Below are 21,703 nucleotides of genomic sequence, written 5' to 3' on the forward strand. Positions count from 1 at the left end.
CACAAAAGTCACACTTAGGTACAAGATTAGGCTTGAAAGAATGGATGATGCAAGAATAGCAAGGAAGGTGCACCTGTGGAATGAAAGTGGAAGCAAATGGAGGAAGAGATGCATGAGAATGACAGACAGGAATGGATTGCAAGTTGTGTGGGCGATAAGAACGGCAGGGAGGAATCAAAATGAGCCTGAATGGGTGGTAACAAGAGGAAGCAGAGTGGGAGCCGAATGGGATGTGAGAAAATGGAAGAATAAGATAGACAAAGAAATTAAATGTGTGGGACTGAATGAATGGAAGAATGAAATGGAAAGAGAGAAGACCCTGGAATGGTACAAGGAGAAAGAGGCCCCGAGGTATGAAAGGTGGTATGATGGAAGCCTGGGCGGTGATCTCTTCCGAGTGAGGGCACAGTGTATGGATGTGAATGCGAGGAGGTACAGGTGGTCTGAGTCCCGCAGCAAAATGTGCCAGATGTGTGACATGGGAGAGGATGAGACAGTGGAACATGTGGTGCTGGAGTGTGTGAAGTATGCCAGAGACAGGAATGATATGATGCAAGTGATACTGACTGAGTTAGGGCATGATAGGAATGAAAGAGTGGAGAAGACAGGAAAGGAATGGATGGTGTTGTTGCTGGGATTGTGTAGAGAGGCGAATGAAAGGATGATTGAGGCGGTGAAAGAGTTTCTGGAGAGAATGTGGCGTGCCAGATGTATGAACAATTAGAATAGAGGATGCTGTTCGTTTCTCTTTTTTTTTCCCCCTTCTACAGGAATTGCCGATCCAATGGCCTGGTTCAGGAGCTATCCTGTGCCACATCTACCATCAAGATCAAGATCAAGTAGAGGGCCGGGAGACTGGAACATTACCTGGTAGAATGTGTCAGGTATGAAGAAGAGAGAGACTGGTTGATAGGCTCCGTAACTGAAATTATAGATGAGTGGAGCAGGAGATAAGAGGAGGAGGACGGTGGAGTCCTCACAGTGCTGGGCCTATATCAAGGGGAGAGAGAAAAAAAGAGAGGATAGTAAGGGTGATGAAAGAGTTCCTAGTATGGGCGTGGAGGAAATGTAATATGTTACTCATGTAGTTTTGTTCTCTGTGCTGTGCTCGCCGCTCTCCTACAGGTAGTGGACGAACCAGAGCATAACACTGAAGGGAAGGAGGACCTATCATGCGATAAAAAAACATAAGAGATCACAAGAAGAAGGGGAAGTCCTCTGTTTTAATTATAGTTGGTTAAGAAGGTAAAGTACGAAGACTGTTTAAGGAGAAGGGTCAAGGTTCAACAAGTAAGCTCACGGAACGCTAGAAACTACGAGCAATGACAGCTGGTTAAAAAGCTAAAGTAGCTCATTTTCTGCATGCAAAGTAAATAATATCTGGTGTTAAGTCTCGGGTAAAGTGCAGGCGCAAAACAAGGACATTAAGCTCTCCTTGCTTCTGTGTCTCGTGGCTTCCTTAACGGTCGAAAGGTTAAGTGTCATTGATTAGTGATATCTTATACTCGTATTTATCATAATGTAGTAGCTCATAACAGATAAGCTGTAGCACTAACTGGCGAGTCCATGGACACGTGCACTGGGGTTGACATTCCTGCAAACAGTGCCAAGTGCAAGGGTGCTGCTGGTGCTGGTGGTGTTACTGGTGATACTCAGGTAGATTAACTTTATGTAAACTGTGTATTGGGAGTCTCTGTCTCACACTAATGGACTTTTTTTTTTATTAAGTTTAGATATTGGTGAGTTTTAAAATAAATCTTCAAACTGTTCTCATCAGAATGCTTTTTTCCGTCATATTGATCTTCCCCATTCCAACCAAAATTATTCATTGCTCATGAAAACAAAAAACCAAGCCAAACCATAACTATAAAAATAAAGAAAACTCTTGAATGTTACTTTGATCAGGGCCATGACAGTAATAATTTTAGCTTCATCTCATGTTTTTAGCTTAAAATGGCACAGCACAATATTAGAAGAAAATTATTTAACTTACAAAAAAAGTTTTGATCAACATTACACCAGAAGTCAGCATTGCTCTGCTTTATGGTACTTTTAACACAAACCTTTGACCTTTAGTGCAATCATGGCCTGTGGAGATTCTAACCCACCAGGACCTCTCAACCCATGCCATCCCTGGGACTCCAAGTGTGCCTTTCCCATGCTGAGTGCTGAGCATTTGCAGCATGCAGTCATGTATGGGGACATATTATGGCTTAGGTATTTAAAAATGAAGGTTATGCAAGAATTTAGGAAAACCTCAAACTTAGCTAACATGGCTATGCTAACTCTGTACAAGGGCCTTATTCATCCATGTATGGAGTATGCTTCACATGTCCAGGGGGGGTTTCACTCATACCACTCTTTTAGACAGGGTGGAATCAAAAACTTTTTGTTTCATCAACTCTCCTCTAACTGACTGTCTTCAGCTTCTTTCTCATTGCTGCAGTGTTGCATCTCTTGCTATCTTCTACCACTATTTTCATGCTAACTGCTCTTCTGATCTTGCTAACTGCATGCCTTCCCTCCTCCCACGGCCTTGCTGCACAAAACTTTCTTCTTTCTCTCACCCCTATTCTGTCCACCACTCTAATGCAAAAATTAACCAGTATTCTGAATCATTCATCCCTTTCTCTGGTAAACTCTGGAACTCCCTGCCTGCTTCTGTATTTCCACCTTTCTATGACTTGAACTCCTTCAAGAGGGAGGTTTCAAGACACTTATCCTTCAATTTTTGACTACCGCTTCAGACCCTATTCAGGGACTGGCATCTCAGTGGGCATTTTTTCTTTATTAGATTTTTGTTGCGTTTGGCCAGTGTCCCTCCTACATAAAAAAAAAACCTAACCTAACCATACAAACTGCTGACATATCTACTGACTGCCGAAGCAATTGTTTGTTAAGTGAACCTCTTAGCTGCCAGTGTAACAGTTTATGAATACTGAAATATTAATTTGTTCATCTGAGGGCTAGGTTAGTTTAGGTAAATTCTGTTCATTAATTTCACTGTTGATCCCTTCATTGTGTAGATCATGGCTCGAAAAAGTATCACATTCTGGTGAGAAATAAACGGTCAAGCTATGTGAATTAGTAGACAGAGGTTATTTCCATAATCCTCCAGTTTCCTTACTGCCAAGGCATTAACTTCTTGATGAGGGACACCTGTAGTGGGATGCAAATATGAAAATGCTTTCAGTGGGGCAGGCACAGGAATTCCCTACCAAGCCATGTTGTCACTTCAACCCTAGCCAAGGCTACAATATCTCATATATGTTGGTTATTTATTATTAGAAATAGTTTTCAAATATTAGTATGTGGTAAAACAAAGCTATGTAATGATGTGAATCTATCTAATTTTAAGATAGTAATAAGTAATAATGATTTAATGATTTATGTAAGGAAATTCATCCACAACTCATGACAACAGTGTGTTACTCAGTGATATTGGCATGTCTGTGGTCAAGGCCACTGGTGATCCCTTGTGGACCTTGGGTCACTATTCCCTGGTCAGGGTTGAAGTGACAGTGCTGCTGGGTAAGGAATACCTGCACCTGCCCCACCTATCCAGCTACCATTGAGAGCGTAACTTGCCTTACTGTTGAGGCATAGGTGGCCTGGGGAAAGTGATGGAATGTTTTGGTTGCTTCCTTTACATGTCAGTTGTGCTGTCTCTCCACTTCTTCCATGCTGTTGCCCTTTTTGCTGCTCCCTTCACTTCTGGCAATTCACAGAGTTGTTTTAATGAAACAGTATCTCTGCTTTTCTTGCTTTTCTTTGCAGCAGCTTCCTTGAAAGTAGCTAGAATAGTCCAGACCACCACCACCACCACCCCCCCCCAGTACCATGACCAGCGCCCCCAGACCCACAGAGTAAGTACCCTTGAGTCGCAGTGTGAAGGAAGAGGTGTGAAGGATCCTGTTATGTGGCAGTGAGTGTATTTCTTTTGTGAGAACTAGAGTGAATCATAACTCCTTGCATCAACTTCCAAATTAACATATATTTTCTCCAACTTATCCTTATTCTCAAATTTTGTATTATTCATTTGATCATTCTTTTTGGAGATTGGTACCTCTGTAGGCCTTTTTTTTATGTATTTTTTTGTTTATTTATTATTTTTTTTTACTTATTACTTTTTTGCCCTGCACCACAGCACTTGTTACATGAAAAAAATAATTGCTAATGCACTCCAGACAATATCAAGGTGTAGGCAGCCACACATTACTATCTCAATCTCAGGTTTAGAGTGATCTGTATCATTGTGACCTACTGTTAATGTGTACTTAACCTACCTTCCTCCCCACAGAGAAGAGGAGGTGCAGTGGAGGTTTGCGGCTGATGACAGGGTGCAGGGCATGGTGGCACGGGTGGAGGTGAGCTTGAGGCAGACCACTACCTTCACCCTCAATGCTGCCAGCCCTATCACCCCTATTCTGGTGGAGGAAGCACTTCAACACCTCTATGAGTAAGTGCTGTGCTCATGTTACAAAAGTGAGGCAGGGAAATATGAGCTTCTTTGTAGTTATTTACTTATATGGTCAGTAAAAGTGTGTTGACTGTGGGTATATGAAATGGGTGTTTGGATAACTTAATGCATGACAGAGGCTGGTGTTAAGTAGTGCTTTGCTCTCACCATGACAATTTTCCAAGGCCGCAAATGATTAGATGGGTTCTCAAGACTGTTTCTCTTTTTCATAATGTAGAAATCTTGTAAAAACATCCTTGGAAACTAGTGTATCTTTAACTAGAGGCCAGTGCTTCTCTCTCTCATCACAACTATTTTCAAAAGCTGCAAAGATTAGCCAGTTTCTCAAGACTATTTCTCCTTTTAATAATGTTGAAATCTTGTTAATCTCTTACTAAAACTAAAAAACATCCTTAAAAACCCATGTAGCTTCACCTAGTCTTGAAATGGTAGAGATACGGTGCAGAAATGTTTCAGAATATGGGCCAAAGTGCAGTGCAAGGTCCATTACATCACACGGCACAAGTGAGGCAGAGACCCAAAAGATTCATGGTTATTTATAGTAAGTGCACATGCTACACAGCAAGGCAAGGAAACAAGAAGATACTTGATGGCAATTTATAGTCAGTACATTATTTCTTTTATCCCTGTGGTGGGGGAGTAAGAATGCTGTTACTGTATTTCCTGCACATCACAAGAGGTGACAGAAAGGCAACCAGGTGATCTGAAGGTGAGATTAACTAGCCATGAGAGGCTGTTTCATCATAAGATAATAAGGGAAGCTGCAAGAAGCTATCAGGACTACACATGACAGTCCCTGTATGAAACATATATGCTTATTTCCACCTATCATCCTCATCCATAAATGTTTAATCTTCTTTCAAAGCTCCCCAATTACTCTGCACTAGTAACCATTCATCTACCAGTCTAATTGAGAACCAGTTCTATTCTATTTGAGTTTGAATTCCTGGCAAGACACTCGGAGTAAAGATGTGAGTGCAGCAAGTTACCAGGCAGGCAACACGTGATCACTGAGCCGTAAGTGGGTTTTGGTTGAGCTCAACTGTCCTATCACTGAGGGAGGGCCAGGGAGAGGGACAGCCAGGCACTACTGGGAAAGGTACACAATATACAGGCAGTAGATGTACAAACACAGTTGGATGCCAAAAATGTATGAAATTTACAACACTGACAGGCAGTAGATGGAATGTGCCTTGGTGCAGGAGGGGGGAGGGTGTATTTACCTGGTTGTATTGTACAGGGCACAAGCCAAAGCTTATTTTGTCCAGTCTCCACTCTTCTTTATTTTCTTCCCCATGCCCCCTTGTCCATCTCTCTCTCTCTCTCTCTCCTCCATCTGTGGTACCAAGTCATTTTTGTCTATTCTTTCTATATTGTTTACTAATTTGTATATTGTTGTCAGGTCTCCTCTTTCTCTTCTATCTTGTAGTGTTGGTAATCCTATCTCTTCAAGTCTTTCTTCATAGCTTAAGTCTTTCAATTCTATTACCATCTTTGTCGCTATCCTCAGTATTCTTTCCAGTTTCTGTATATCTGTGTGTGTGTGTGTGTGTGTGTGTGTGTGTGTGTGTGTGTGTGTGTGTGTGTGTGTGTGTGTGTGTGTGTGTGGCTTGATTAGCTGTACTACATGTGAGATTTGAATTGGTAGCAACTTGTGAAAAATCAAATCTTCAAACATTTTCCTTCTGGCGTCAATCCACAAGTTATCAAATCTGTGATTGTTGAACCTGTGAATATTAAGGGTTGCTGTAACAGTAATTATATTTTTATAATCCAAGCTGTGCAGAAAGAACTATATACCTAGGGAAGCCTTTTTGTCCAAGGCAGTCCTCCCTTCAGTGCTGGAAGGATAGCATGATTTGAGTCATTGTCATTCTGTCTACTGTGGTGCAGTTGCTTACATCATTGCATAAAAATTTATTTCATAATGTTGAATTAAATGTTAATGTGCTCTTAAAGTTAAGTAGAAAACATGCAAGAGATCTGAGTGTTGAAAGTGTGGTAGTAGCTGCTGTTGATGGCATCAGCTGTGTGGCTACCAGGATAGTGAAGCTTCTTCCCCATCCTCTGCTGTTACCATGTCACCTGTATTTAGTGACTCATCACTCATGTTGGTGTTTAAAGTTATAAATACTGGTGAGACAGTATTCTTAACCACATGCATGACTTGCCACAAACATGCACTGTTATGGAAGGAAGTCATCTGTTGCAGAGGTATAACAAGAGACCCAGTGTGATGAATGGCAGGTGGTGAAGAACATCCAATAACCATCCACATTCAGCTGACACCTGCTTAGTAAACACTGGCTGCCTTGTGTTGATTCTGTCTGTCAATTGTCAGAGATGAAGAGATACTGGTGGTTAATTGTTATGCCTGGCAGTCAGGATGAGTTTGATCTATTGTGTTTTGTCCGCAGCAAGGTGGAGTCCCTCAGGCTGTGTTTCCGGCTGCGTGACGGTAAGCTGTGGGTCGCTGACATGCCACGCTGCAAACTGGACTTCCAGGTACAGCATCACTACAGCAGCACACAGCACTGCTGCTCTGGTAGTTCTTGGTGACAGGTGAACATAATGTTTAAGTGAGGGACTCACAGCCCTCGTGTGTAGTCGCAGGAAGAACCACAACTCTGTGGCTGACTGACTGACACACTCCTAGCAAGGCACAAGACTGGCACCCACTGAACACTGTGTGGTGTGACAGTGACTTGTACTTGACAAGGCACAAGACTGGCACTCACTGAATGCTGTGTGGTGTACTGGTGACCTGTACCTAGTGAGGCACATGACTGGCACACACTGAATGCTGTGTGGTGTGCCGGTGAATTGTACTTGACGTGGCACAAGACTGGCACCCACTGAATGCTGTGTGGTGTGCCAGTGACTTGTGCTTGGTGAGGTACAAGACTGGCACCCACTGAATGCTGTGTGGTGTGCTGGTGACTTGTACCTGAGTCAAGGTGCATAATTCATTGTTAGTCTGAGGCGTGTCTGGCTACATCCAGTTTGTGCTTGTTTCCACTTAGAGTAGCTCTACTGAGGCACATAGAACATTCTGTTAGTGGTGTTCACCACCGGTGAATCCTTTCAGGTGGTGAGCGGCAGTGACTTGGAGGAGCAGCACATCTTGCTGAGGGACTCTCCATTCAACCTTCACGACGGACCGCTGTGGAAAACCCGTCTCATGCCGTGCCCTGAGGATGCTGTGTGCCACTTCCCAGAGGTGAAGGCAGCCTTACCTCACCAGTGCCACATCTTGATGACCCTGCACCACGCCACCAATGACGGAATGGTGGTGATGATGGTGACACAGCTGCTGATTGACATCCTGGACAGCCTCCTGCAGGGCCTACCCGTGAGCAGCCAGCAGGTCGGGGAGCTGCATGAAGGCTTTGAGGTGAGGGAGGAGGAGGCCAGGATCAGAGCAGCACTGCTCCAGGACCCAGAGAGGCTGGTGGCGGCATTCAGGCAGCATGTAGGGAGCAAGCACCTTCCTCTGCTCATGGAGGCCTTTGGTCTGCCCAAAGCAGAGGACTGGACCACCAAGAACCTGCCGCCAGTTGTCCTCAACAACCAGTGCATGGAAAAGTTTGCCGCCAAGTGTCGCTCCATGGGCGCCACCATCAACGCTGGCTTCACTGCACTCATCAACACAGCGCTGGTGGATTTGGCGCAGGAGGCGGGACTGAACAAGGACGTCTACCACTTGTCAAGCAGCCATCCTGTCGACACCCGCCGCCTCATGAAGAATTGTAAATCCTTCATTCTGGGCTACCATGCCATCCCCATGACTCAGAGCACTGCCACACCCCGAGATGTGAAGGAACACTTCTGGCAGTATGTCAAGAAACTAGATGCAGAGCTCCGGGACAAAATCAAGAGGAATTACAATTGTGAAGAGAGAGTGTTGGGTGCGATGCTGAGGCCCCAAGACTACACACATGAGGCACACAGTGTTCTCCGGCAGCTGCCTTCCTGTGACTACTTGTTCTCAAATCTGTACTCACCCCGCACTTCCTATGCAGGCGCTGGCAAGTGTGTGCAGCTGACTGCCGCGGCTAACTACATGACCATCCACAATGAAAGGTGCTCTCTGGGCGTGGGACTGTTCAGCTTCCGTGGACAAGCGCGGCTGCAGCTTGCCTACTCAACAGCAGCCATCAATGGAGAGGTGGCCTACAAGTGTCAGGAGAAGATCCTCATCTTGTTCAATGACTTAACCAGGGAACTGGATTAAGTAACCTCTGCACTGCTCCTGTGGACCCAATGACTACTGACTGTGGCTTTTTTCAGACAGTTTTTTTTTTTTTGTAATGTGGAGCTTCATGCCCTGTTGCCTCACTAATTGGCTGGATGTTGTGATTACGATTACTGGAGTAAGTTGATTAAGTATGTGTGATTAAGATTATTTCATGCATGAAGTTTTAGATGAATGCTAATTATATAATCTTGTCAATTGCATGTGCTGCACCTATCACTGATTGATGTACTTGAATGTATAGTGGGTAATGTTCAGATTGTTACTACTATCTCTATGGACTGCTCTGGGTGTCTGCAGCAGGCTGCACAACACATAGATTCATTTAGATATTTCTGTTATGTTTTACACCTCTGCTTCATGTTAAGATGAAAAAAGAGATCATAAGACACACATTCTTCAAGTCTTTCTTCATATCTTAAATCTTTCAAATCTGGTACCATCTTCGTTGCTGTCCTCTGTATTCTTTCCAGTTTCCATATATCTTTTTTTCTACGTGGAGCCCAAACTACTGCTGTGTATTCCAGTTTAGGTTGTACCATGCTTGTTATAATTTTTTCCATTTCTTTATCTAAATAGTTAAATGCCACCCAAATAATAAGCTGTATGTAGAACCAAATATTCCATTTATGTGTCTTTGAGGCACATAAACATTACTCCCAAATCTTTTCTCCATTATTTCTCATTATTATTTCTCCTTCCATTTTGTACTTCCACAAAGGTCTCTTTTTACTTTTTCCTATATCCAACATGTGGCATTTTCTTGCATTAAATTCTAGTTTCCATCTTTGGCTCTGTGCATGTATCTTGTTAATATCCTTTTGTAATTCCTTGCAGTCATTTTCATCCTTTATTATTTTCATTGTTTTTGCACCATCAGCAAATAGGTTTATATAACTATTTAGATCTTCTGTCATATAATTTACATATATTTAAAACGTAATGGGTGCCAACACAGATCTTTGCGGTACCCCACTTGTCACTCTGACATATATTTAAAACATAATGGGTGCCAACACAGATCTTTGCGGTACCCCACTTGTCATTCTGCTCCAGCTTGATTTAGTGTCTGATTACTGTTCTCATTCTCCCCCATCCCCTGGTAAATAATCCTTCATCCATCACAATGTTGCTCCCTTTAGTTTTCCTCAATTGTCTAGCTTCCACATAAGGCTTTTGTGGGGAAATATCAGATGCTTTTTGAGATCCAGGTATCAACCCATCCGTCCCTCTCTTGCACCACATCTATTACTCTCATATAAAAGCTCAGTAGATTTGTGACACAGATCTCTTTTCCTGAATCCAAGTTGCTTTTCTGTAATTATCTTTTCATCTAGATATTCCACCATCTGTCTTTAATTACTATTTCACAAAGCTTGCTTTGTGAAATAGTAATTCATGAATTCACAAGCTTTGCTTGTTAATGACACTGGTCTATAATTTAATGGTTCTATTTTATTTCCCCCTTTGTATATTGGCACTATGTTAGCTCTGTTCCATTCTCTTGGTACTTTTCCTTCTTTCACCAAGCTTTTGATTATATCCCATATGGGTTCTTCCATTTGTTCTCTGCATTCTTTTAATATCCATCCATTTACTTGATCTGGTCCCATAGCTTTTCTAACATCCAGCTCTTCCAGCAGTTTCTTTATTTCTTTTCTTTTTACCTGTATCTCCTGTATTCCCTCATTCTGTGATACCACTTTTGGTGCCACAAATTTGGTTTCCTTTATAAACACATTGAAAATTCTCATTCATTAGTTCACTCATCTCAATAGTTTCATAAATTCTTCCTTCCCTTTTAACTTGTTTATGCCATCTTTATGTTTCATTTTTCCATTTATGTATCTGTAGAAGGGTTTAGGTTCTTCCTTGCATTTTCTTACTATGTCACTTTCAAAGTTTCTTTCTTCTTCTCTTCTTATTTTACTATATTCATTCCTTGCCTTTCAGTATTCTTCTCTAGCATTTTTTTTTTTTTTTTGCTTCTACACCCTTGGCATTACACCACTTCAGGATTAAGAAAGAAGAATGATACAGATATGATATGGGAAGGAATTGTGAGGAAGAATGACAGGGATAGAAGACAGGAAGGAATTAGTTCTTAAGGAGACTTGTTGATAAATGGAATGGACTCATTAATAAGGTTGTTAGTGCCAAGTCATAGGAAGCTATTAAAGATTTGACATATTTATGGATAGGGATGACAGGTGGAGATAGGAAGGCATGCATCTTACAGGGGCTGTTGCCTTTAGGCTTGATGGCTTTTTGCAGCTTCCCTTATATTCTTATGTTTTTATGAGCCAAGGTCTTGTTTCAGCCACCTGTCTGAAAATGGATCTCAGTCTGGTATATAGGTAGATTTTTCATACTAATCCTCTGTATTGATATGCATCCAAAAGGTACTTCTACTTGAATTTGTTTGAGCCATCTCTCAAGCAGAAATTGCTCCAATGTTTGTTGTATCTTCTGTACCTGCATTCAGATCTATTATGATGACCATTTTCTTTGCATTCAAATTTACTCTGATCACCTTTTTCTTCCTCAAAGTTTGTAAAGGTTCCTCTACACTTTCATTCCTATACTAAGCACTGACAGTCACTCATCTGTTCTTACTTATTTTTGCTTGTGTTTTTTCATCCTGAAAGTTATCACCTCTTGTTAACCCTTTTCACTGCTCATCATTCAAGACAGTCACCAATCTCGCCTCTCATATTTTTGTTCCATCATCATTGACCTGAACATTACCTCTCTTCTTCAACACTCTTCACAGCTCCTCTTTCAAGATAAGCTGTATATCCTCTCTTGCTGCATCCTTTCAACCTCAGAGTAAATTGACCTGAACATTACCTCTCTTCTTCAACACTCTTCACAGCTCCTCTTTCAAGATAAGCTGTATATCCTCTCTTGCTGCATCCTTTCAACCTCTACAGATCTTACCCGAAAGTGTTCGTCTAGCCAGCCCTATTGTTGGTGTCACAGAGCAAAAGCATCCCTATCAGTTTCACATAGAGCATTACTTATCATGTTTCACAGTGCTTGATTGATCTGTGTTTAATAAGTGGAGTGAAAAAAAGAACCAAACTAACCTAGGAACCTTAATTTTTTTAACAGGATAATGAGAAAAAATATTCCTGTCCTTTCTCTAGTATTGCTTCATAGTGCTTGATTGATCTATGTTTGATAAGTGGACCAAACTAACCTAGAAACCCTTATTTTTTTAACAAAGTATGATGAGAACAAAGAAATCCAAGTCCATTTCACACTGAATTTTGCTTCTCTAGTATTGCTTTTTCCTACTTGATCGATCTACATCTGGCAGGTGGAGTAATAAGTCTTACTAAACTAACCTATCTTTATTTTTGAGCAAAGAATGACAAGAACAAAAAAATCCATGTCTATTGTAAACTGAACTATGCCTCTCTAATTTTGCTTCATAGTGCTTCATAAGTGGAGTAAAAACATGACCACACTAACCTACCTTTACTTTTTAACAGAGCATAACAAGAGTGGCATGGAGTGAGTGAGGGATGAGTCACACACCTACAGCCTCCATTTGATCTTGCCTCCTGTGCTGAGTGCTGAGTGCTTCCCCAGTGTCTCCAGCCCCTCACTTCTGTTCAGCATTCACTCAACCACACAGTGCCTTCACTCATCCATTCAGCACCTTCACTCATCCACTTATTTATACCAGTGTGAAGTCTCCCCTAAGATGGCATCTCTCTCCACCTCTTCTAGAAGTCAGGAAGAACTTTGATGTATTGAGAAGTCAGAGGTAATGGAGAGTTGTGAAGGTATGGGTAGTGCCTTGCTTATTGTTGCTCAGCAGTGGAGGGTAAAAATGCATAAAGTTTTATGGTATGTACTACAGTAAAACCTCACTAAGTTGGACCTGTTGAGGGAAGGCCAATCTGACTTAACCAAAAGTTCTGAACCCTGCCCTGCATTTAAATTCCCTGCAGCATGTTGATGTCTGGACCATGCACTGTTACCCCTTCAGCTCTTCCTTGTACTTACCATTTGTTGACAGATTCATAAAGGTTTTCATGCTACACCTTCATTATTCTATACAGATCCTTCCTAAAAATTGTCTGACTTAACTGACTCAGACTTTGACGGGTATGACTTAGTAAGGTTTTACTGTAATGGGAAAACTCTGGCTTGATATAAGAAATGCATAAAAAACACAAAAAAAAAGTGAACTATTTTGACCATATAAGAAAATGGAAATCCTCAGCAGAAAAAAAAAAAAAAAGGTAAAGAAAACTAACCACACACAGTTTTGTATTTTCATCACACAAGTTTATACCGGTTTGGGGTTTTCTTAATAGTACAGGGTTATGTATTGTATTGAAATCTGAAAACAGTACATGAAGGTGATGAATGTTGCTCATATATACTTCTTTTTTTCTCTTTCAGTTTGTGTTTTCCCTTAGGGTTGCTATTTGAGATGAACCTTGTCCCTGTTGTTTTATTGTATGCTTCTGTTTCATCTATTCCTTTCTGTCTCCCTCTTGTTTTATTGTATGCTTCTGCTTTATCTATCCCTTTCTGTCTTATATCCCCCTTCACACACTCATTCGACCTCTTTTCCAGCCTTCTTCCTTTTCTTCTCACATGCTTCCATTTCCATTGTCGTTTTCCAACTTGATCTTCTTCCTCTTAATATCACTGTTGTTATTACTCACTGACATTACTGCATGCTCATTGAGTTGTACTTTTACAGCACCGAACAGGCAACCAGAAGGAAGGAGAGGCAGTAGACAAGTCGTTCATGTTTCACTTCACTCTCTCTCTCTCTCTCTCTCTCTCTCTCTCTCTTGGAAACTTCCCATGGAGAGTACAGCAGTGAATAACGATGCCTGTCAGTGCTGTGTTGTATTTGTAAGGTAAGTGTGAGGCCTGTGTTCTGAAACATTTTGTGCTGCACCTCCACTATTTCAAAAGGCTTTAGTTGAAGCTACATGGGTTTTTAAGGGCATTTTTATGGTTTTAGTGACAGATTAACAAAATTTCTACATTATTAGAAGGAGAAACAGTCTTGAGAACCTGGCAAATCATCTCTGTGGCTTTTGAAAATGGTCATGGTGAGAGAGCAAAGCGTTTCTGAATACAGGCCTGAGAGTCCACACAGTAGGAGTAAGAGTGGTAGGTTATTTGACTTCTGTGACTGTATATTACTTTCATTAACATTTTTACAGTCTTCCCATTCTCATCTAGGAAGACTTGTAATGTTGGAGAAAGCAAAGTACTTTTCCTTGACTGTATGAGAGAGGTGGACTTTCTGATAGGTGGACCTGTTCCTACCAGTGTGTGTGCTAGTTAGTTTTCCTCATATCTTATATCTGTCTTTTTTAATCTAATCATGAGTATTTGGTTGGGTACTCAAAGCCTAGAAGTTTAGGGTTTGCTTAAGTGGGGTTCTACTGTAACTGGAAAAATAAACTTGCAAACATTTCCTTTACAGATTTCAAGTTAAATTACAGAATTCAGATTAAATAATAATCAGACTTGCATATTTTTTTATTGATTTTGTTGGCACATTTGTACAATAGCATTATAAAATATGCTGATATATGCAGATCTTCATTAGAAAAAGAAATACAGTTTATGAAGCTGAGCAAGAGGAAGCATATCTTGATGTTCTTTCCCACTTTTTTTGAAGACATTGTGATAAGCACTAGTTTGATGATGGCAATGATGCATATACAGTTAATACAGTTATTCTTTCTGACAGGGCACTGTATGAAAAGAAAGCATTATTTACAATTGTACAATTAGTACTGTTATTCTTTAGACATAGCACTGTATTGAGAAACATTAATTTGGTGATGGTGACCTTGCATATATAATTAGTTTGTATTGTTATTCTTTCAGACAGTGCTCTATACGTCAAAATAAATATTAGTTTGATGGTGATGCTGCATATACAATTGGTAGTTATTCTTTCAGACAGTCCCCAATATGAAAAGAAAGCAATTATTTAGTGGTCTTGCTTTTATAATGAGTTGGTGCAGTTATTCTTTCACTCTTATATATGAAAATAAGTACTATCACTCATTATTATTATTAGTTAGGATGTATTAGGGTGGTTCACAAGACTGGAGAAATGTCCCTCTCCACTGGGGCTGAGAGTGTGAAGTGTGTGTGTGTGTGTGTGTGTGTGTGTGTGTGGGTAATACTGGTATATAGGTAGATATAGATTATTATTTTTATTACAGGGTGGAAAATCTAATCGTCATTCATTTTGATCAAGACAGGTACAGTTGGCTTTAAGAATTTTGGTACTCAGCACAGCAAGGTGATGATACATGACAAGAGAGCAGAAAATATCCCTAAGGTTATGGTAATAAGGATGAAGGAGCTGTTGGCAATGCTGACTGAGAAGACATAAGTTTGTTTCAGCAGCTTTGCCAACCTTCATCTTTATTATCCTCACCTTGGGGGATATTTCTTGGTCCATTGTGTGGTTATGCCAGATCACAGTCACATTCCAGTGATGTGTATCAAAAATTCTTGGAGCCACCAATTGTACCGAAGACCACCACAGCTTATCATGCAACACAGAAGTCTCTCTACCCTGCCAGCTTTTACAGTAGGGGAGTGTGAGGATCTCAGATCTTATTTTGCAGTAGTTTATTTTACAGTACAGATGGTGGTTCCCAAGGTTATGTAGTCATATACTGTCATATCACATGTCTACAGTAAAATAAATATTCTACAGCAGAGTGTACCTTTGATATATGACAGCATATGTATATACTGACATTTGAAATAGCATGATATGGTACAGTAGAGGTGTAGTATTTTATGAATTTAAATTTTATTAAATTGAAATAGCATAGGATATGTACAGTAAGTGTAATATTTTTATAGGATATGGTACAGTAGAGGTAATACTTTGTAGAATATACAGTAGAGGTGTAATACTTTTGTAGAATGTGACAGTGTTGTGCTTAAACATTATGTAAAAATTGCACATCTTTGTTCTTATTTGGTTCTTAATGTTTGAATATGCACACATGTCTTGTACTTCAGCAAGTGAATGGCCTGTACTTCAGTAAGTGAATGGCAAAAATGTGCACACTGTGCTTTAGTCAAGTAAATAACACAATGTGCACACTTAAGTACAAATGTACTTAAGTGACTTAATAGCAATTGTGCACATTTGAAAAGTGACTTAATAGCAATTGTGCACATTTGAAGTGACAATAGCAATTGTGCACATTTGAAGGGACTTAATAGCAATTGTGCACATTTGAAGTGACAATAGCAATTGTGCACATTTGAAGGGACTTAATAGCAATTGTGCACATTTGAAGTGACAATAGCAATTGTGCACATTTGAAGTGACAATAGCAATTGTGCACATTTGAAGTGACAATAGCAATTGTGCACATTTGAAGTGACAATAGCAATTGTGCACATTTGAAGTGACAATAGCAATTGTGCACATTTGAAGTGACAATAGCAATTGTGCACATTTGAAGTGACTTAATAGCAATTGTGCACATTTGAAGTGACAATAGCAATTGTGCACATTTGAAGTGACAATAGCAATTGTGCACATTTGAAAAGTGACTTAATAGCAATTGTGCACATTTGAAGTGACTTAATAGCAATTGTGCACATTTGAAGGGACTTAATAGCAATTGTGCACATTTGAAGTGACTTAATAGCAATTGTGCACATTTGAAGGGACTTAATAGCAATTGTGCACATTTGAAGTGACTTAATAGCAATTGTGCACATTTGAAGGGACTTAATAGCAATTGTGCACATTTGAAGTGACTTAATAGCAATTGTGCACATTTGAAATAACCTTTATCATCTAGGATGGGGTTCTTGCCTGTTATTTCAGACATCATGGGTCCTGGATTAAATTAAAAAGATTTTATAGACCTTTGGTTATGGTCCTACAATTTGTTTTCTAGGACTCAATTCACACATTCATACCCATACCCCTCTTTGGGAGCAACCTCTATTCACATACACTCGTACCCCTCTTTAGGAGGGACCTCACTTGTTTACCTTCACAAACCCTTCAAAATTAATACCTCAAAGAGTCTCCAGAAAACAACTGCAAACATTTTGCAAGGGAGGAAAAATTATAAAAAAAAAAAAAAATAATCAATATATTTGGGAGCCTTTCAGACTCTTACAACACTGATGCTCAAAGATTAGCAACACTACCAACCAATGAGTCTGACACACAACACTGGCACAAACACCTCTCAGCAGCTGATAGATGCAAGGAGCTGGAGGGACACTGCCACCACCACCAGCCTGGAAGTCACCACCACAGACCCTTGCAGGATGCTATGGTCTCCACAAGGGCACCAATCGGGAGCTGGAGGGACACTGCCACCACCACCAGCCTGGAAGTCACCACCGCAGACCTTTACAGGATACTATGGGTCTCCACAAGGATGTCATCAGTATCTGCCAGGGCCCCACAGTCCAATGCCTGCTGGGTGAACAAAGGTTACTGTAACACTACATTTATGCACACACATCTACAAAAAAGGAGGATGCGAAGACAATGCACACACTTTCCAGCCATGGTATCTGGTTCACTGGCCAGGAAACAAGTGTTGACTAATGGAGACAACCTTTGTGTCAACTAAACTACATATATTAAGAGTTACACTCCCCTCCTAACATAACAAACCCACACTTACAATGTTCATCCCTTATGAGATATAACCTTGCAGCACCTCACATGGGTCACCATGAGCACTGGCCCACCACACACCACTCCCAAAACAGTCATGAAGCAAGCCCTAAAGGATCTGGTGCACAGCACGTCCTCATTCATGGCAAGTTATTCAGCCCGATGTCATCACAAGCAAGGGACACGCACACTATTCACCAGACCCTAAGAAAATGGCCCTTATTTTCAGTTAAGGGCTCCCTTCTCCAAACACCATCTGGTAAATGATAGACATTGATCTCTTGCTTATGGCAACCCCTTTCCCAGTGTGAGGTGCTGCATGTCCTGTATATGAAGGCACCTTATTTTTTTCATTTTGAAACTCGTTCACACACCCAAATAATATTAAGGCTTACACTCCCCCCCCCATAACATGTCAACACCTCACTTGTAACATTCAGCCCATTTATGAAGATATAGGATATATGTTTTATTTATACTTTCAATGCAAGGCTATGCTCTGAAAGCTTTGCCTGCATCCCTACTACTTTCAAAAGGCTCTAGTTGAAGTGACCCTGGTTTGATCCTGGTTTTTAAGGATGCTGTTAAGGTTGTAGTGACAGATTAACAAGAGAAACTGAGTCTGGCAAATCATTGGTGGCCATTATAATAGTCATAGTGAGGAAGCAAAGCTTTTCTGAATACAGCCTGTGGTCTTAAATTATTCACTCCTCACTAACCCCTTACACTGCTGGCAGCTACCATTTGCCTATTGAACCACCTGTCATCTTGCTCCCTCTTATCTTCATTTTTTTGTTTTAAATAATTTTGTTTTAACATACTTTCTAAACATTCTAACAAGTGTTCCCAATTTGTCACTCCTCACATCAGCTTCACCATTCTACATGTAGCTACAAGTCTACAAGTTCACTTCCATCTTTGCTCCTAATACTAATTCTTTGCTATACTTATCCTCATTTAACCTTGCAGGCCTTGTTTGTCCCCCCCCCTACTTCCCACCTATAATTCTTCTAATACAAATTACTTCCTATAATTCTTAATTTTCCATCCATTTTCTATAATTCTAAAAAAAAAAAAAAAACTATTCCTCCCTACGTTTTTTTTTCCCCCATTTCCTTCCGAATCCACCTTTCAATAACTTTAGTCCAAAACGTCGTTCCTGCTCTCCCATTCATTCTTTCTCTCACTTTCTATAGAAAAATTACCCAGCATTTTTCTAAAATGGCTGATCATCTGGCCTTTCAAGGCAGTCGTGGTGAAAGAACAAGGGTTTTCAGAATATGGGGAAACCATGGAGGTAGTATCTATGGGGTCATCCTAGCCTCTGTTCTGGTGGCATGCTGCTGCTCGCAAAGTTTCTGCTGTTCCATCTCCTCCATGCTTGGGATGATGGCTGCCTCATCCTCATTCTCATCTCGCTACCTGCGAAGATAAAAAGGTGAAAACCCAAAGGTGAAAACAAACCAATTCTACGTACACATTGTTCAGTTCTATATCCCTTTAATACGCAACTAATGCACTCAAACCCCAAATATTTCGATACTGCACAAGTTCAACACACATTTATATACCAGTATTCAGGAGCGCTTCATTCTGAAGATCACTATTCATAGACCACAATTAGCCGGTTCGAAGGAATGTTTCTTCAGCTGAAAATACAGATATCTTGTTGATCTGTCACTACAACCATAAAACACTATCTTCAATCAGACTTCAATGTCATGAAGGAGCGGCCAGAGGGGTTTCGGAATACGTGTCTGAATAAGGTCTAAGAAAACACGTGTGAGTATTCTATTCAATATGGGTAACAATTTTATGCTTTCAAAACACCTGCAGGAACTATAATAACGATGCCATTAATCTACATTCGCTTCAAAGCACTTCATGTTCTACAGTAATCAACATGCACAGTTACACAGGAGAACGAAGCTGCAATTTATGAACACCTACTGTAAAATGCCATTCGTCCCTAAATCACGTGTATAAACCCCAAACACTATTATTGTCTTTCATCAGAAACAGACAGTATTTAGTACAGGACCACCAACACTTCCCCAAATACTCACTACTACCTTCTTTCATCGAGGGCACAAAACGCATAATCTAAAACACCACCACAATAATTTTCCACCAAAAAGAACATACGCATAACTTGAAACATCACCACTTTTACGGATAATCAAAACACTCCCACCAAATCGCAAACGCATCACCAAAAACAAAACTAGCCTCTTAATATCGATTTTTCCATCAAAATGCGCAAACATTATCTAAAGGGCACCACCAATACCTCTTAACATTCCTCACTACCCTCGTACACTAGAACCACATACCCAGCAACTAAATCAGCACTATCAATACGAACCTCTCACCTCGACGACGCACAAAGAGAAACTAAGACCCGTTTCGACACAAACGGTTAGACTAAACACTGGCTGAGACTCGCTTCAGAGTTTCGGAATATTTTCGAGTTCGCCTCCCTGATTCATTGAGCCATATTCTGAACCACTTCTGCGCCGCATCTCTACTGCATTCAAAAGGGCTCGAGAATATTACACGGATTTTTAATTGCGTTTTCATGATTTTAGTGATAGATTAACAAGATTTCTACATTATTAACAGGAGAAACAATCTTCAGAGACCGGCTAATCATCTCTGACCTTTGGGAATAGTAGTGGTGGGAGAACAGACGGTTTCTGAATACGGAGCTATTCTCCACACAGCCCACCATACCATCTCTCTATTTTGTTCCCACATCCTCCCCACGTCCACGCCTCCACATGCAAAGACCCAAAGCAGGATTAGATATATTAATTGGAATATTGTATCATGGACAAGAGGGGAGAAATAGTTCAAAATATATCGACGTGTGTGAGACTTGTTCGGTCATTAATGTGTGTATGTGTGTGTGTGTGTGAGATCCGTTCTTAATATTTTAAAAGTGTATCCCTTCTATATTATTAGTGTTTCAACGCAGGATTAGATATATTAATTGGAATATTGTATCATAGACAAGAGGGGAGGAATAGTTCAAAATATATCGACGTGTGTGAGACTTGTTCGGTCATTAATGTGTGTATGTGTGTGTGTGTGTGAGATCCGTTCTTAATATTTTAAAAGTGTATCCCTTCTATATTATTAGTGTTTCAACTTATTGCTTTCTGCGTGACGTACTTGTCCTTGTATTCCTCTTCATCCTTGATAAGCAGCAGGAATGTACACCTCGAGGATAGGTAATGATGGACAAAAGCAATAGCGATAATTAAAGGGAGACGACAACGAGTGGTGAAAGAGAAATTACAGATGAGAGAAAAGGAAGAAGAGGCGTTGAAAGTGCGGAACGTGAGCTGAGAGGGAAGGGTGAAAAGGAAGAGATGAATGAAATAATGTAAGAGAGAGGGAAGGAAGGAAGGATAAAAGACGTTATAGAAATCATGAAAACACCAATCAACTTTTACAACTATCATCAAAGGCCACTGAGATGATTAGCCGGATCCGGGTTCTTAAGGGCGCTTCTTCTGTTAATAATACAGAAATCTTGTTAATCTGCCACTAGAACCGTAAAGATACATGTAAAAACAAAATAATTTCAGCCAGAACCTTTGAAAGTTCGTCGGGGTGAACGCAGAAGCGTTATAGAATATGATTCCAGGTTTTTTTCTTTTTTAATAATATTGAAGTACCAACCCTGCTGAGGCGCTTTGTTGATCACCCTTGTATAACGCCGCGCGCTGCTGTTCATTCCGGTCACCCCCAAGCAGGCTGTGAGTGACTGGGATTCATAAGCGTAGCGGGGACGGCTCTAGAAGGTTCACAGGTGGTGTGCTGCGTGCCAAGCGTGTGGCGCCACAGCATAACACACCGGTTCTATAACTTATTTGTTCTAAGGATGTTTTACTTAGAAGTGTGTAAAGGTGTTTAAACGTAAATACAAGATAAACGGGAGAAGCTGTAAGGAACCGTCAAACCTACAAGTGGTAGTTTCAGTCTAAAACATGCCTACCCATTTTCATTTGTCACCCTCGTTCATAAAGTTGCCTAATCTTCTTTTAAATCTCCCTTTTAACTCAACACTAACAACCTACTGAGTTTATTCCGTTAATCTACCACGCTATTTGAGAACCAGAGTTCCTTCTTATATCTTCTGCTTGAAATCTACGTAACTATCAATCTTGAAAGCTAACTTTAAGAAGCTTGGAGTCTGTGAGTAATTAACGTGGCCTGGCTTTCCGATACTTCCTTGGACATCAGAGGAGGCATTGTTCACTGCAATACTTGATACAGCTCCATCTTT

General features: G+C 40.6%; 1 protein-coding gene and 1 long non-coding RNA gene across 8 annotated transcripts; one reads left to right on the forward strand and one right to left on the reverse strand.

Annotated features, from left to right (window-relative positions):
* The first annotated feature begins 720 nt into the window (after positions 1-720).
* LOC135113248 (uncharacterized) lies at positions 721-15,463 on the forward strand. 7 transcript variants are annotated; one of them, XR_010274775.1, is made up of 8 exons: positions 721-884; positions 3,781-3,866; positions 4,301-4,459; positions 6,898-6,985; positions 7,569-8,853; positions 12,233-12,529; positions 13,462-13,624; positions 14,957-15,463. XR_010274775.1 is itself a non-coding variant. In XM_064028442.1 (5 exons), the coding sequence occupies exons 2-5, from the start codon at positions 3,841-3,843 to the stop codon at positions 8,712-8,714; spliced, it is 1,419 nt and encodes a 472-aa protein (XP_063884512.1). In that variant the 5' UTR covers positions 930-1,656; positions 3,778-3,840; the 3' UTR covers positions 8,715-10,172. The 7 variants fall into 7 exon arrangements, 1 of the variants encoding a protein (XP_063884512.1); XR_010274773.1 differs by having other exon boundaries at positions 722-884; positions 3,778-3,866; XR_010274771.1 differs by lacking the exon at positions 721-884 and adding an exon at positions 930-1,656 and having other exon boundaries at positions 3,778-3,866.
* Positions 15,464-16,856: 1,393 nt separating this feature from the next.
* On the reverse strand, positions 16,857-19,850 carry LOC135113250 (uncharacterized). The gene is made up of 4 exons (XR_010274780.1): positions 19,775-19,850; positions 18,981-19,058; positions 18,615-18,831; positions 16,857-17,205 (listed from the first exon to the last, which is right to left on the reverse strand). It is a non-coding gene; the product is annotated as an uncharacterized LOC135113250 (long non-coding RNA).
* Positions 19,851-21,703: the final 1,853 nt, after the last annotated feature.

Source organism: Scylla paramamosain, chromosome 25 (genome assembly GCF_035594125.1).
Source record: "Scylla paramamosain isolate STU-SP2022 chromosome 25, ASM3559412v1, whole genome shotgun sequence".
In the NCBI taxonomy this organism is placed as follows: domain Eukaryota; kingdom Metazoa; phylum Arthropoda; class Malacostraca; order Decapoda; family Portunidae; genus Scylla; species Scylla paramamosain.

What these genes read in the sequence shown, in the direction of transcription:
- LOC135113248 (XM_064028442.1), top strand. Translation starts at nt 3,841, where the DNA reads ATGACCAGCGCCCCCAGACCCACAGA. An exon ending in AGCGCCCCCAGACCCACAGA is followed by an intron (nt 3,867 to 4,300) that starts GTAAGTACCCTT and finishes TCCTCCCCACAG; the next exon opens with AGAAGAGGAGGTGCAGTGGA. An exon ending in GCTGCAAACTGGACTTCCAG is followed by an intron (nt 6,986 to 7,568) that starts GTACAGCATCAC and finishes GAATCCTTTCAG; the next exon opens with GTGGTGAGCGGCAGTGACTT.